The following is a 14,571-nucleotide window of genomic DNA, read 5'->3' on the forward strand; positions in this document are numbered from 1 at the left end:
TGAATATGAGTAGTAGGCATTCATTACCATAAATTGCTGTAAACAAGACTTAAAAGCAGACTGAAAGTCTGGCTGGTGGTTAAATATCAGTGTGTTTGGTACACAAAAAAAAGAGTTCCTTTAAAGTGTTAAAGAGAGCTCTGAAAAGATTGCACGCACATACACGCGCACGGAGCACATTGCTGCACTTATAAGACGAGCACCATGGGTCTAATGTTTTGTGTGAACCAAAAGCTTAAAATTCAGCCATTAAATATTCCTCATTAGTAGATTCATTTAGAATTCCCTGAGTTACTCATAAACGTAATGACCTGCTCTTCACCTTTTAATGAGAGTTTTACCTCTAATGAGACTGCACACTGACTGTACACTATGTCTTCACTTCATTGTTAAATTCACAGGCATCCAGGGTAGGTTTGTAATAAACTCTCATGGGTTTAGATTAGAAAATCCCAATAGTTAATCAACAGTAAAACAACTTTTATAAGTTCCTGGAGAGTAGATAATCCATTAGCACTTTCTGTATCAAATATTTACTGGAAAACAGGATGTGATTCTCTGTACAGTGTCTGTTAAATTCAGTCCAATTTTCATGTATTTGTTCATTCGAAAACTGTAAACTGTTTATTGTTCTGTTCTCGGGGTTGTAAAATTTGTCCATTGATTGTGGTGTCCTGTCTGAAACTACATATTTTTACAGATTTTCCTTAAGCTTGTCTCTATTCCCATGGTATTCTGCTTCCTACCGGGGACTAGACCTGCATCAGTAATGTTCTGCATGACGTCTGCTTGCTGCTATACATGAGCAATAACGTTGGTGTGACTGGACGTTTTGTGCCAGTATTGTCACATTTTCATTTAAATGCTTCTGTATTTTATTTATTTATTTTTGTTGTGTTTGAGACATTTGTGTTGGGTTTTGTCAGCTTGTTGTCTTCTTTTGTACCTCTGCTGTTCTGGGCTTGCATTATGTTATTCCTTGTAATCCTGTGTGCTGACATACTGAGGGAAAACATGTGCTGTTTTGCTCTTTCAGCTTCAGTACCTCCCTCCGCCTTGGGGAGACTGCAAGTCTACTCCCATAGACTCTGAATACTTCTCCACATACAGCATCACCGCCTGCCGCATTGACTGTGAAACCCGGTACCTGCTGGAGAACTGCAACTGCAGGATGGTTCACATGCCTGGTATGAGCTCAGAAAGGCTTGTCCAATTAATAAAATGAGGCAGATACCCGTCTCCACATGAAGTTCTTTGGTTGCACTTCATTTTACAGCACTTTAATAAGAAGTAACAAGCTGTAATTTGTATTAAACTAGAAATCTACAGCCTGCTGCATCTTAATAGTGACATTAGTTGTTTATTAGGATATAGTTTTTTGTTTGCTGTCTAATAAAGAACATATTGCTTCTATTTTTGTCTAATTTGATAAAAAGTATGGCTTGTTACATATTATTAGTGTGCTATAAAATAAAGTGTGACCTTCTTTTACATTACATCTGAAATTATTTTCACTTTTATGTCATTTCAAACAGGAACCTCCACAGTTTGCACACCTGAGCAGTACAAAGACTGTGCTGACCCAGCTCTAGGTGAGCCTACACACTTTACTGCCTTAACTATCAAATGCCAGCAGGATAATTTTGCATTAATGTATGAATTCAACCAAGTGTTCAGCAGCAGAGCCATGAGACTATTCCCTCCTTTATATAATACCTCTGTAGCTTTAGCCTGAAATTGCTTTAATCTCAGACAGTGCTGAAGCAAAAATAATAAAGTAAAATTATTGTTTAAAAATTCCATTAGGAAGATTTGTGATGTGTCTATGCTTCGTTGATGTCAAATAAATCCCGTGGAGCTAGTTTTTTTCTCCCTCTGTATTATAGCTTCAGTCATTATTTGCTTTCATGGAAAGTGAACGATGGCAGCGAATGAAGTTTTTCTGTCGTGTGCAGGGATATTTTTAGCAGAGCCTCTCTGTGCAGGTTTGTTTGATTCTTCGCAGTGATCACAATATTTTTAAATGACTTTGATCATCCACAGACTTTTTGGTAGAGAAAGACAACGATTACTGTGTGTGTCAGACCCCCTGCAACATGACTCGCTATGGCAAGGAGCTGTCCATGGTTAAGATCCCCAGTAAGGCATCTGCTAAATATCTGGCTAAGAAATTCAACAAAACTGAGCAGTATATTGGGTAAGTATTATTTAGTAGCAGATTTCAGCCTCTTTTCCTTTTTTTTCTGTGGATGGATGGATGTACTGTGGCATAGCATGACCTGGGTCTCCATCGTTCACCTTCAATGTAACAATAATGAAAGATAGTGACACAGGAAATGTGAGATATCATTTGGCGTAATGTGACATCACCAGAAATAAACTCTGTCTGGTGTGCTCTTGTCTGTCTTCTCTCCAGAGAAAATATATTGGTCCTGGACATCTTCTTTGAAGCTCTGAATTATGAGAAGATTGAGCAGAAGAAGGCGTATGAAATTGCGGGGCTTCTTGGTAAGATTCTCACAGTTTTCAGCTTCATTGTGACAGAAAAATGTGGTTGACCTCGGTATCAGCACTCTCAGCAGGCCCCCACTGCGCCGCACATTTCACATCGCGTGTTCATGCCTGGTGCTTTGAGGTTTCCTCTTTGAATTTATGAAACAGGCTGAACACATTTTCATAATCTGATGCTCTTGCAAGGGCGGCCGGGTTGGGTCTGATGAGGAGCTGGGGCTGGATGGACACTTTTGACAATTCTGCTCAGATTACTCTGAGAGATACTGAATTGGAAGTGACAGCACAGGGAATGGTTTCACACACCATTGTTCATTTACTGTACCTGCCAATATCTGTTAATCTCTCTTCTTCTAGGCGACATTGGAGGTCAGATGGGGCTGTTTATCGGAGCCAGTGTTTTAACAATACTGGAAATATTTGACTACCTATATGAGGTAAAGTGATGGTTTTGGCCAGTCATATTCAATTTATTCTTGTCCTAGTGTACATAAAAGGAAATAGTTAAAGCTGCAGTAGGCAAAATTATGTTGAAATATCTCATTTTGATCATTGCATGCCAATAATTATATTTTATTAGAGTTTTTCTGAAAAAAAAATTCTTTGTATTTAGTATTTTTAAAAAACAGGACATGGTCTGAATTATAAAACCAGGGTTATCTGACTTTCATGTTTAGGTGTTATTTGATGGGAGGGACTGAAAGGGAGGTGGAAGGTTTTACATTGTGTATGCTCAAATTGCGTACTGCAGCTTTAAGTGTAACACCTGAGAGCTAATTGAGTCTTTGACCTTGTAAAATAAGTAAACCATATAATTTGAATATATATTTTTACTGCTTGTGTTTAATCTTAAAGGAACAGTTTGACATTTTGAGAAAAAGCTTATTTAGACTCATGTCTGGTAAATATGAAGCTGTAGCCAGCAGCCAGTTAGCTTAGCTTAGCATACAGACTTGAAAGGGAAACAGCTGGCTTGGTTTTGTCTGAAAATACCTAAATTGACATACCAGCACCTCTAAGTAAGGGATAATATACAGTGAGCAGGCCATTTTTGAAAAATAAACCCTGGCAAGGTGATGCAGGACCCCAGCACAAAGCTTATTACACAGCTACTTACTTTAAAAAAAATCCATCATTTGACAAAAATATTACAACTGTAAAACTGTTTTTATTGCTCTTCCATGGTCTATGATCAGAACTGCAGACCTAGCAACATTACAAATACCTCACATCACTCTCCCCATCCAAGCGTGTAGGTTAAAATGCAGTGGCTACGAAACTCGTAAAAAGCACAAAAGGCTCTATCTAGAGTTACTGGTTGCTTTATCCATTTTGCACTACTGTAAAAACATGACGTTGCACACAGCAGCCTCTATAGAAGAGCACCTGTGCCCCTGTAGGTTTAAACAGAAATGAAAATACAACAATTCTAATTTTCAGGCAATTATACACTAATGAAAACATACTCATGAATATTACATTCGATTGTTGTCATATTCTGCCCATAGATCCCCCAAGTTCTGCACACTGGACATTTAAAACGTCAAGGTGTGACTTTATGGCGAGTTATACACCAGACTCGTACGTTTTTGCTGGAGTTAAATTAGCTTTTTTGAGCTTAACCTCTTTTGTTCCGAGTCTTTATGCTAAGCTAATTGGCTGTACAGTAGCTTCATGTTTACTGCTCAAACACGAGAGTGGTATCAATCATCTCATCCTGCTCTCAAATAAGCATGTTTGCCAAAATGTAAATACAATTGTACTGCTAATGTTTAGTCTTAATGTCACTGACCATGAAGTGTTCCATGTGTGAATAATGTGTATCTGATGTTTTTGCATTCAGGTGTTTAAGGATAAGGTTCTGGGTTACTTCATACGCAAGAAACGACCACAGCGTTGTCAGAGCGACAATCTGGTAATTTTAGCCTCTCAGAATGCATCTGATTGAGTGAAATGAATGTGATGTGATATTAGATGAGCTTGGGAACAACAAAAAACAACAACAAAAAAAAAATGTCTGCTAACAGTTGGAATGCTTTTAATGAGCAGCACCAGAGAGAAAGCAAAGCCACAGCACATTATGTCACCATTAGTTTCAGTTTTCCATGCAGAAAAGATCATTAATAATACATAAACATTGTTTTTATTGCACAGTGTGAGTGCATAAACAGTGTATGTAATGGTATACATACAGTGGTCTTTATTTACATATTGAATTAAAGGGATTCAGCACAGATTGGTCCTTGTGATGACAAAAATCTATAATAGTCTTTTCAAATGGAATGCAGACAAGTATTTACAAGGAGGAAACTGACTTTGTATGCTTCTTTTTTACGAGCTTTGTTGTGTTTGACTCCTTGAATTTCCCTGAACTACAGTATGAGGACAAGCAGACGTGAATTCTCTGACCTGCTCTCAATTAACTTTTTATCATGACTCATAAACTGCTCTTAGTTGATCCACACGCCAGCCCACTTTTCAGTATTTACACAATATGTAGTACAGTAGCTTCTCACCTTCAATGGTGTAATTACAGTTCACTTGGAGCAGGAAAGGCTGTTTTTGTACTCGAGATTTTCTGCTTTATGCCTGGCAGTATGATCAGAGTAAATTCAGAGCCGATTCATGTGAGAGTAGAAGAATGAGCTGAAAGCAGAACAAGATTAAGAGGTCTGGAGATTTTATTAACATTTCATGATCAGCTCATTTTCAAAGCCTTCAAGGCAATAAAACCCATTTTAACTTCAAAATGAAAACTAGAGTAATGTGAGGCGTTTCTCCCCTGCCCTAAATCACAGCATTTTGTCGAGCCCAGTGGTTTAACACTGCGTCCAGAGGCACCTTCACTTCCCCTACAGACTGTTATGTAAGCTTTATACTGAAGCAGTTAAGAAATTATTAATAACTGAAATGCACCTTCTTAATACCAGTAATCAGCAAATGTTCAGCACATACTGCTGAATCAAACCTTTACCAAAAGATGTAAAGTCGGGTTTTACTGACTGTAGTTGTAGAACCATCAATATACTCACTGTGTGAGATCATTATTTTCAGTCAAATTTTAAATCAATATTATTACTGATAGTTTCCTTCATGCCAAGCTTAAAAGTTGAGGATGTTCTTCCCTGCATGGAGCTCTTTGACAGAACAAAGTGAGAATTTTCTCAGAAAGCAAATAAATTAATAAATAACTCCCGAGGAATCCCACAAAGAAGTTGTCTGGTTCCACTTTTATTTTCCATTTTCAAGTTTTTAAAATGCTTATTTAGATACATATGTGGACAACTTAATAAGTGTACAGCATAGGGTTGTCAACAGTTAACCGTTAATTGGTTAACCGTCAAGTATGTTTTTGACTGGTTACACATGACAGACTACAGATTAATTTGCATACACGTAAGCTCCACTAATGGCTTCGCTAGCTTGCAGTCTGAGGTAAATGAACAAATCAAATGTAAACTGCATAATGCTACTCTTCAGTTTAGCAGTAGTAGTAGCACTGTGCTGTACCATATTCAGACCAAGCACCCGACTGTCATGTCTGAGGATGCCTTGCAGCCAAAGATCGCTTTGCTGTCAGCCAGTTGATGCGCTAGAGGGCAAAGGAATGAAAGAGCTAGTTCGGTACCTTGAGCTCAAGTACGTTACTGTGACTGAACACATTGGAAAACCCTTTGAGGAAAAGATGGCTGAGATTAAAGTCAGGCTCGCTGGGGCAAACGAGCTTGCGCTGAACTGCTGGACAGCTCTCGCATACGAAAACTACATCATCGCATAAAACTACCCATCACTTCAGCACTGGGAGACAGACTGGGAGATGAAGTACAGTGTGCTCCTCCCTCAGCACCCTCTCTGTCCAGCACATGTCAGGCAACCGTGCTGAGAAGCTGACTAGTTCAGTGGAGAAATGGGGCCTCAACAGCCGTGTGTTGGCCTGCATCCACAATAACACCAATATGGTGGCTAATTTACCCCCAAGGTGTCCCCAGGGACTCATTTTTATTTTTCCTTAAACATAACAAGGTTAGTTACGAGTTGATAAGTGTTGGCCTGTCGCAAGCAAAATTAACCAAAACTGACATCCTTAGTATTAGTGGAGCTGAGAGAGAACATGTGCTACATGTTGAGCTGCATACTATTACAAAATGGATGAAGATAACAAGAAACAAGAATAGTTACAGCTAAATATATCAATAATTTAATTAAATAGCAGATTTATTATTAAAATATTTAATTCTATTAAAAATGAATGAATTGTATTAAACTTAATTAGATTTAAAAATAGGTGCAATTCACCCTGTGCACAGGTTTCTGTCACCTGCTGTATGTTTCTGTATCATAATGTATGTGGTCTTTAAGTGTTTTCTAATATGTTTTTTACACTTGCCACGGCACCAATTGCCCTCTGGGATTTGGATTTGGATTAAACTAAAATGAATTAAATTTCATATTTGTTGTAATAGTATCACTCAGCTTTGTTTAAGGGGAGACCAATCAGCTTACAGAAGCCATGTTTTTGGGGGCAGTACATTAATTAATTTACTGTATTGGTCTGAATATCATTAGTCACATTTATTCTATGATAGGAAAGATTATTTGCTGTTTCACAGAAGTTGTTTTTTCATGTCTTTCTCAGTTTTGTCTTCTTAAAATGCTGTTAAAAAAACACCCATAACAGATACATTCTTTTTTGTTATTTTTGGGTTGATCGATGCCAGAAACACCCGTCATGACTAACTGTGGAGGCTGGTTAATATCTGTTATTCATGCAGAAGGTATTTTGCCATGATGCACCACACGTCTGTGAAGAACAGTTTTCATCATCAGTGTAACACATGGCAAGTGAACACATGGTGTTTGATAGCGCCATGTTCACAAACAAATGTGTGATGAGAAATGTTCTCTTTAAACCATCTCCTGTCTGAATATGCTACCAATAAATATAAGACAGACCTAAATTCACTAAAACGTTGTCTAAACACTGATGTAACCACCATCAAATTTTTCAAACAATAACTAAACTTTCCTTTCAGTGCAAATTGATTTCAAAATGTCAGCTGTAATAACGTCTTATTTAATTTCTTTCTCACACATGGGGACCACTGGTCATGTCTCAAGTCCAAATAAGAGCTAAAAGCCACTAATCCTCTGCAGCTCATTGTAGGGGTGGAAACATGAACAAAAGCTAAAACGTTTCCTCTTTCCTGGTGCTGTTTTAATTAAAAACATTTTAGCAGATTTGTGTTAAGTGCAGACCGTTCCCCTTGTCCCTGAGTAAACTGTATCTACCAGTTTGCATCCGGTCTTATTGGCTGAATCTTGAAAAATGCAAGCTCTAATTCTCTGTTGTGTGTCGCACAAGCCCAAGACTTTTTCATTATCAGCAATTCGACATAATGCGAAAAAGAACCCACTTATTTTTCTTCAAATCGGTGAAAAAGCCATGGGTTTGTGACTGCATGTGGATTATGTTCTTGCATGCTCAGTTGCCTCGGGTTCGGGATTTGGGTTTGATGGCTGATGTGGAGGAAAAGATTGAAATTAGAAGTGGAAATATGTTAATTTAAGGCAGCACAATTTACTAAGGAGGTTATTTCAGTCAGTTTTTGGAGAATCAGTTTTCATGAATTAAAAAGTGGCACTAGAAGAAGCATTTATTTAGAGGGCTGATATTTACAGTGTGTCATGCTAATACTGGAGTCTTATATAGTGTGATATTTACTATTCTGCCCCATTCATGTCATATGTTCACCTGCTGACAATGAACCATCCTTTTTACTTCCTTTCTCTCATACTCAATAATTGTTTTCCAACTAGTCCATCGTCACATCTCCACTCAAACAACCTGACAATAAAGTAATGCATTTAGTGGTTTATGAGACTCTATTTTAAGTTTGACTTTCATTCTCCTCAGTGATCGTCAGCACTCACGGTTGACAGTAATTGTCTTGAGTTTCCTCTACTGATTAGAAAAACTGAAATCTTCAAAGCTGTCTCCTTTCAGTGCTTTAAAGGGCGACTCCATCCATTTGTGCTCTTTTCTGGGTTTTTCTGTTCGATACTCTCACTCAGCTGTTGACGTAGGTTGCAGCACTGATGCCCTCCCCTCCCTCAACCATGGGCAGATGTTTTTTTTTTTCTCAGCCAAGGCCTCCTTATGACAGAGATACTCAACTTGATTTGCTCTTTTGCAAAATGACAGGAGGCCAGGGGCCAGTTCATAAACGAACATTAATAATAATGTCATTTATCATATAAAATGAATAAACGTTAAAAGGCCCATAAATCATTTTTCTTTGAAATTCTCTTCAAATGAACTAATTTATTAACTTATTAACTAAATTAACTTTGACAGCATTTGCAAGCACTGACAGAAAAATTGGATATTTTAATGCACTTAATAACTGCAGCTGAATTTTTGCTGTAAATGGTTTTGGTAACATTTGAAAGAGTTTAACGTTAAACACAGGTGGAACCTCTTCCATCATGCAATCACTGAAATGATGAAGTGATTCATAAACATAAACTGTTCCTACCAGGGACAGAATGAACAGCATGTTGAAGCTCAATTAGTATGAAAGACACATTTATGGAATCAGAATTATCCTCATTTCTGCACAGCTTCTGCTTCTCTTTAGCTAATATTTATTAGAAAATGGCCAGAGGGCCACCTGGCACCCTACTGTGGAGCCACAAGTTGAGTATCACTGCCTTATATGATATACAGGGGACCCCCTCATGTATGTCCCTTTGAATGTATCCTAGTTAGTTATGTGAAAAGAAAAACAGGAGAGAAATGAAAAGGGATCTGGTTTCCACCATTAATGGATGATGCATGTTTGACTGGCAGCAGGAAGATTTCTATATATTTATTCAGTGTCATAGATTGTTAGATTAAAATGTAATCTGTGAGCTATTTTAGATTTGAAAAAAAAAAATAAATAAATAAAAATAAAATATTAAGCCTGTTTCACAGACAAGGCATCCTCTAGTAAGATAATTAACTGATGGTAATCACAAAAATCTGAAGCGGTATGGAAAACTCTAGGACTAGAGTACATCTGGACAAAACAATGTCAGAGGCAAAATGAATTTATTGAAAAAACTTTTGCGTGTGAAAAAATGCTTCTAAAACAAGTTGTGTAAAATGATCCAGTCACTGAAAGTAAATGTTGTCTTGTCTGTCTTTACCTGTTCTGTCCAGTAAAGGCAAAAAAAAAAAGCTGTTTAAATATATGGGATCCATAATTAAATTATTTTTCATAATCTGGGCAGGTGTGAGCTGAGCACCATGTTTGTGCTTTCGGCCCATGGCTCACTATTAAGTTTCACTTTGGGGACCCTTGATTTAGATATTCCAAGTAGTCCAAGCTCCATCACAAACAGCACTCAGCAGAAGATAAACCTGCCTCCTGTGGGATTTAAGTTTCAATTTAGATCTAGAGTAGCTCTAATCCTCCCCCCGTAACCATTTTATTTAATCCAGAGCAGGCCAAATCTTTGAGTATTTTAATACAAATCTGTGTAAATGAGTTAAGACAGCCTAAAGAGGTATTTTAGTCTGGGGCTAAGCTTAAGCCTTGTCTGTGAAACCAGACCATTATTTTTTTTTAAGATCGTGATTATTTAAATGAATGAATCTGAAAACTTTTGCCGAAGATCCCTGGGGGTCTGTTTAAGAACCACTGACTGAGGGGTCTGTATGTAGCAGTGTCATCATGCAGAACCCTTTGTAAGGTCACGTGGGAAAACATTTTTAGAAGTGCTTGAGAATCATTTCTGCTTCAACCAGAACTGGATCGTTGAATTCATAATGAACACTGCCGGAAAGCTGCAGAATGATATAAAAACCTCAAAAAATAAAAAAAAAATAATGGACTTGCCCTTTAATAAAATATCACTGAGGGGAAACCACTCTCTTGCAGTATTCCCTCACAGGTTTTTAACTCTTAGCATTTGCATTGTGTTTTATTTTCATTTCAGTCACCCTCACCCATCTTTCTTTTCATCATGTCTATTCCAGGAGTTTCCAGAGAACCCAACCAGCCCTGGTGTCACGCCTAATCATGCCCCCAGGTAGCACACCCCATTGATAATAGATGCTCCCTCCCATGCTGTCCCTCTCTTTCATACATACTTGATACCATCTCATACATCATTTCCTCAGTGGCTACAAATGATTTGGTTGGCTTTAGTAGACAGTCAACAAAAAGAGGGGTGATTATCCAACTGCAGTGAGCATTTTAATGATATCGGGTTATAATGGAGGTTAGTTTGGTATGTTTTCTTTATTCATCAGCTCAACAGAAGACATGAGTTGGTTGGATTCTCCAAGTGCATAACGATCTGACTCTCTGCACCATGCAAAACTTGCTCCTTCCACTGAATAATGATGCTTTCTCTCCTGTAGGATAAAGCGCAGTACTCCTGTGAAAACAGATTATTGAATTGTTGTACAAAAAGCTGAACCACATGCGATCTATCTGTTTCCCCGCAGCACAGAGATCCATTTAGAGGCAATGCATTTGAGGCTCATGCCAGATAACATCACTAGATGCATTACTTTGTGATGTTATCACCGGCCTGCATGCAGTGAGTTTGCTCAAAATATAAATGGTTCTTTGTCTGCTGGAATAGCCGTTTTTGCCAATGGGACTACCAGTGGCCGTTATCCACATATCAGCAGTTATCTACTCACAGAGCACATAACAGGGAAATGCAGGCATATGTGGATGTTTTCAACTTCCAGAATTATATTATAGGAATAGTTTGGATTTTTTTGAGGTAGGGTTGTATGAGGATTTTATCGATAGTCAGTTTATTACCTGCAGTAGATGCCAGTCAGCACGCCCCCATTCAGGAGAAGCAAAGAGGAGCATCAACGTGGGAAGCAACACAATGTACTACTGTGGACAGGGTCAGCAGCAGAAGGTATTTTAGTCATTAAAAAAGGTCCACCTTAAAAAATAAAAATGTTTTGGTGTAAGCTATATTTAGAATATTTTCACCACTTCACTTTGTTGTCAGACAGCCTGACGGGAAACTGCCATTACATAAGCCAAATATTGCTTTGTCCAAACCAAGCTGGATTGATCTGTTACTTTGTCTGTGTTATTGTGTGACTTCTGTGTTTTAAAAGGTTAGTTTGGATCCACTAAAATAACACACAACAACACAAACAAGCTAACTCCCGATCTTGACTGTAGGTGAGTCAAAAGAGTTTTTCACTGGCATGTCTCATGCATCAGAAACACTCTCATTCTAATGAAATGCACAGCTCAGTAAAAAAAAAAAAAAAAAGGACTGAGAATGTATTGTATCCACATTTTGTAACCTATGCAGAGCAGAGTATGTGCTCTCTATGTACAGAGAGCAGTGCAGTCTGCTCTGGTTTAATCCCACAGACTCTCCCTTCACTTTCCCCAGCAGCTGAAAAGCAAGACACAGGAACTCCTTCAGCTTCTTCTACATTGTTTTCATGGGCAAACTGTGCATTTACTGCCACCAGACAGCTTCACTACTAAACTTTAATCCCCCCACTCTGCTCATCAACGCCTGTCTGCTCTGAGCGCAGCCACTCTGTCCACTGCACACACACACTGCCGTGTTTATACCACAAGCGTATGCATTGTGTTGATTGAAAAATAGATCAGGAATCTTCACACTTTCAATGTACAGATAACAGATATGGATATGGATCCTACATAGACAAATGCTGCAGTGTGGTGTGAACAAGGTTGTCAATTCTTTTGTTCTGTAAGGTAAAATCACTGATTTCACCTGTGGAGTTTGGTTGGTTTGGAAAGAGCGATATGTATCTCATATAATGGCAGATTCCTGCCAGAAAAGGCTCTCTGATGGCGAGGTAAAGTGGTGAAATATTATAGTATAATGTACACTTAATATGATATTGATTGTTTTTAGGTGGACATTTTTTAAGTGGCTAAAATATCTTTTGTTGCTGACCCTGTCCACAGCAGTAACTTCTGTGCTGGTAATCCTCTCTGCTTTAAAATGGGGGCGTGTTGACCGGCATCGACTGTAGTCAATACACTGACTATTGATTGATTAGTACCTCCAACGACCCCGCGTCAAATAATCTGAACTGTCACTTTAATTGAACATGCTAGTGTAAAAACAGGACTAAAAATATGCTGTTTTCTTTCTTCTCTCCCTCCTTTCATTCATCTTTTCCCCATTTTCCCTGATTTTTTCTTTAAACTCTCTTTTCACTACCTGTGAAACATATGCAACGTGGCCGATCTTGGAACTCCCAAATCTGTTTTAATCATTGATTCATCATTGTCCACATATGTTTCTGTCATTCATTGTCTTTGGTTATACATCATATTCTTGTGTCTGATGCATTAATCACAATCAACAATCATTTTTTTCTGTTTTTGCTCAATTTCTCCTCGGTACATACGGTATTTTAATTTCCTTTGCATCTCGCCATCGTCCCATTCCCTCTCATTTTACCTGTGGCTCATTTCTTTCCCACCGTCACTGTCATCGCTCCCTTCATCGCCCCTCCCTTAACCCGGTTGAACTCGTCTTCCCTCCTTCCCCCCCCTCTGTTTTCGCAGAGCACCTGTGACACCCTCCGGAGTCACTCGGACAGTCTCGGATTCACGCCGAACATGTTACCTCGTCACCCGACTCTAGGCAACTTTGAGGAGTTTGCTTGTTGACGACTTAAAGTAGGGGTTTGGGGGCGGTTGGGGTGGCACATCCGGGGACTTGACAGCAAACTGTGAAATAATGTATGTATTTAACAGAGAAACGGTTGAGTGTGTAACTCAAAAACAGTATAGTAGAGTTTATCAAATGCCTGAATAGAAATAGAATACTATCATCAGAAGAAAAAGAGACCACTTCCAAAACAGAACTCAGGTTTAACTGCCATGTCGAGGCATCAGTGTTTAATTTATTCATGTTTCATTTTGTGGATTTTTGTTTTTCTTATGCGGTCACTTGAGAGTATACAATCAGTGAAGATAAATGTGTCCAAAAAAAGGGTTTCTGACCTGCGTTGAGATGAGTTACATAGTACTGTTGTGGTAGTTTTGCTGTACACCAATCCAAAAAATGAAGAATACATGTGGATTGGTACGTGTAGCATTGCAGTTTCTTATCAGTGTTACGTCTCCAGCATTTAACCAATGCTGTATTGAGTGACCTTATACTTGTCACCAGTTTGAACAGGAGGGCCTTTGTAGATATCTGCTCGACTTTAATGAGCCGATTGACGATTTAAAGAGCTGCTCACACCTGAATCAAAACACTTGACAAGTGTTTAAAGTTGCCTTTTGCTACTGTGAGGCTTTGAATTGTCTCATTAATTAGATGACTGTGCTTATTCGACTAAAAAAAAAGAAAACAGAAGAGGAACTTGATTATTTGTATATATGCAAGTATAGTTTTGTTCCATGTGAGATCCCAGGATGACAGAAACTACAGAATCAGATGTTTTTGTTAACTTTAGTCACTTTTTACACACAGCAAGGGTAAAAAAAAAAAAAGAGAACCAGGAGGCCGCAAAAAAAAAGGCTGTTGATTGTATCTTTTTATCTTTATATAGCTGACATTTCAATTCTCATTGTTTTACCATTTTTGCTGTGCTGTCACAAAAAATGCTAGCATGCAGCTTGCTGTAAAAGTCGGCCCTTATTTACATTGAATTTATTAGAGGAGAAACAATCAGGCTTTTCCCTTTTGCCTTTTTTAATAACTCTCAGCTGTTTTCTCATTCCTGTGTCTTAAAGGTGTTCATCAGCACAAAGCCCTGTGATAGTAATCTATTCTCTATGGAACATAAAGTAGAGTTTAAAAAGGCTTGTTGGTGACATTCCTAAACTTGACAGAAATTTGTAAATACCCGCAATCAAATGCCATGAAGAAATTCTATACCACTCATGTGAGACATTGGTCAAATATATAGTACATGTATCTATATATAAATACAGATATATATAGATAAAAAAAAAGTGTTTCTTCATCTCTTCTTCTTACACCAGAAGGAATTTGGACTTTCTATCTGGGTGGACCGTAAGTGTCTTT

The 14,571-nt window shown here is 38.2% G+C and overlaps 1 protein-coding gene across 4 annotated transcripts in view; it reads left to right on the plus strand.

The window, feature by feature from the left end:
- Positions 1-13,971, plus strand: part of asic1c (acid-sensing (proton-gated) ion channel 1c) — a 130,261-nt gene extending 116,290 nt beyond the window's left edge. For 3 of the 4 annotated variants that reach the window (XM_084732918.1, XM_084732919.1, XM_084732916.1), the window contains exons 4-11: positions 1,037-1,187; positions 1,536-1,592; positions 2,044-2,197; positions 2,417-2,508; positions 2,869-2,948; positions 4,355-4,426; positions 10,535-10,587; positions 13,098-13,971. In XM_084732918.1, the coding sequence (XP_084589044.1) occupies positions 1,037-1,187; positions 1,536-1,592; positions 2,044-2,197; positions 2,417-2,508; positions 2,869-2,948; positions 4,355-4,426; positions 10,535-10,587; positions 13,098-13,176 (738 nt within the window). In that variant the 3' untranslated portion in view covers positions 13,177-13,971. The remainder of the gene's footprint in view (positions 1-1,036; positions 1,188-1,535; positions 1,593-2,043; positions 2,198-2,416; positions 2,509-2,868; positions 2,949-4,354; positions 4,427-10,534; positions 10,588-13,097) is intronic. The other variant, XM_084732917.1, reaches the window with a different exon arrangement.
- The last annotated feature ends 600 nt before the right edge of the window (positions 13,972-14,571 follow it).

The sequence above is a fragment of the Lutjanus erythropterus genome, chromosome 12 (genome assembly GCF_056507025.1).
Source record: "Lutjanus erythropterus isolate fLutEry1 chromosome 12, fLutEry1.hap2, whole genome shotgun sequence".
Lineage (NCBI taxonomy): Eukaryota > Metazoa > Chordata > Actinopteri > Lutjaniformes > Lutjanidae > Lutjanus > Lutjanus erythropterus.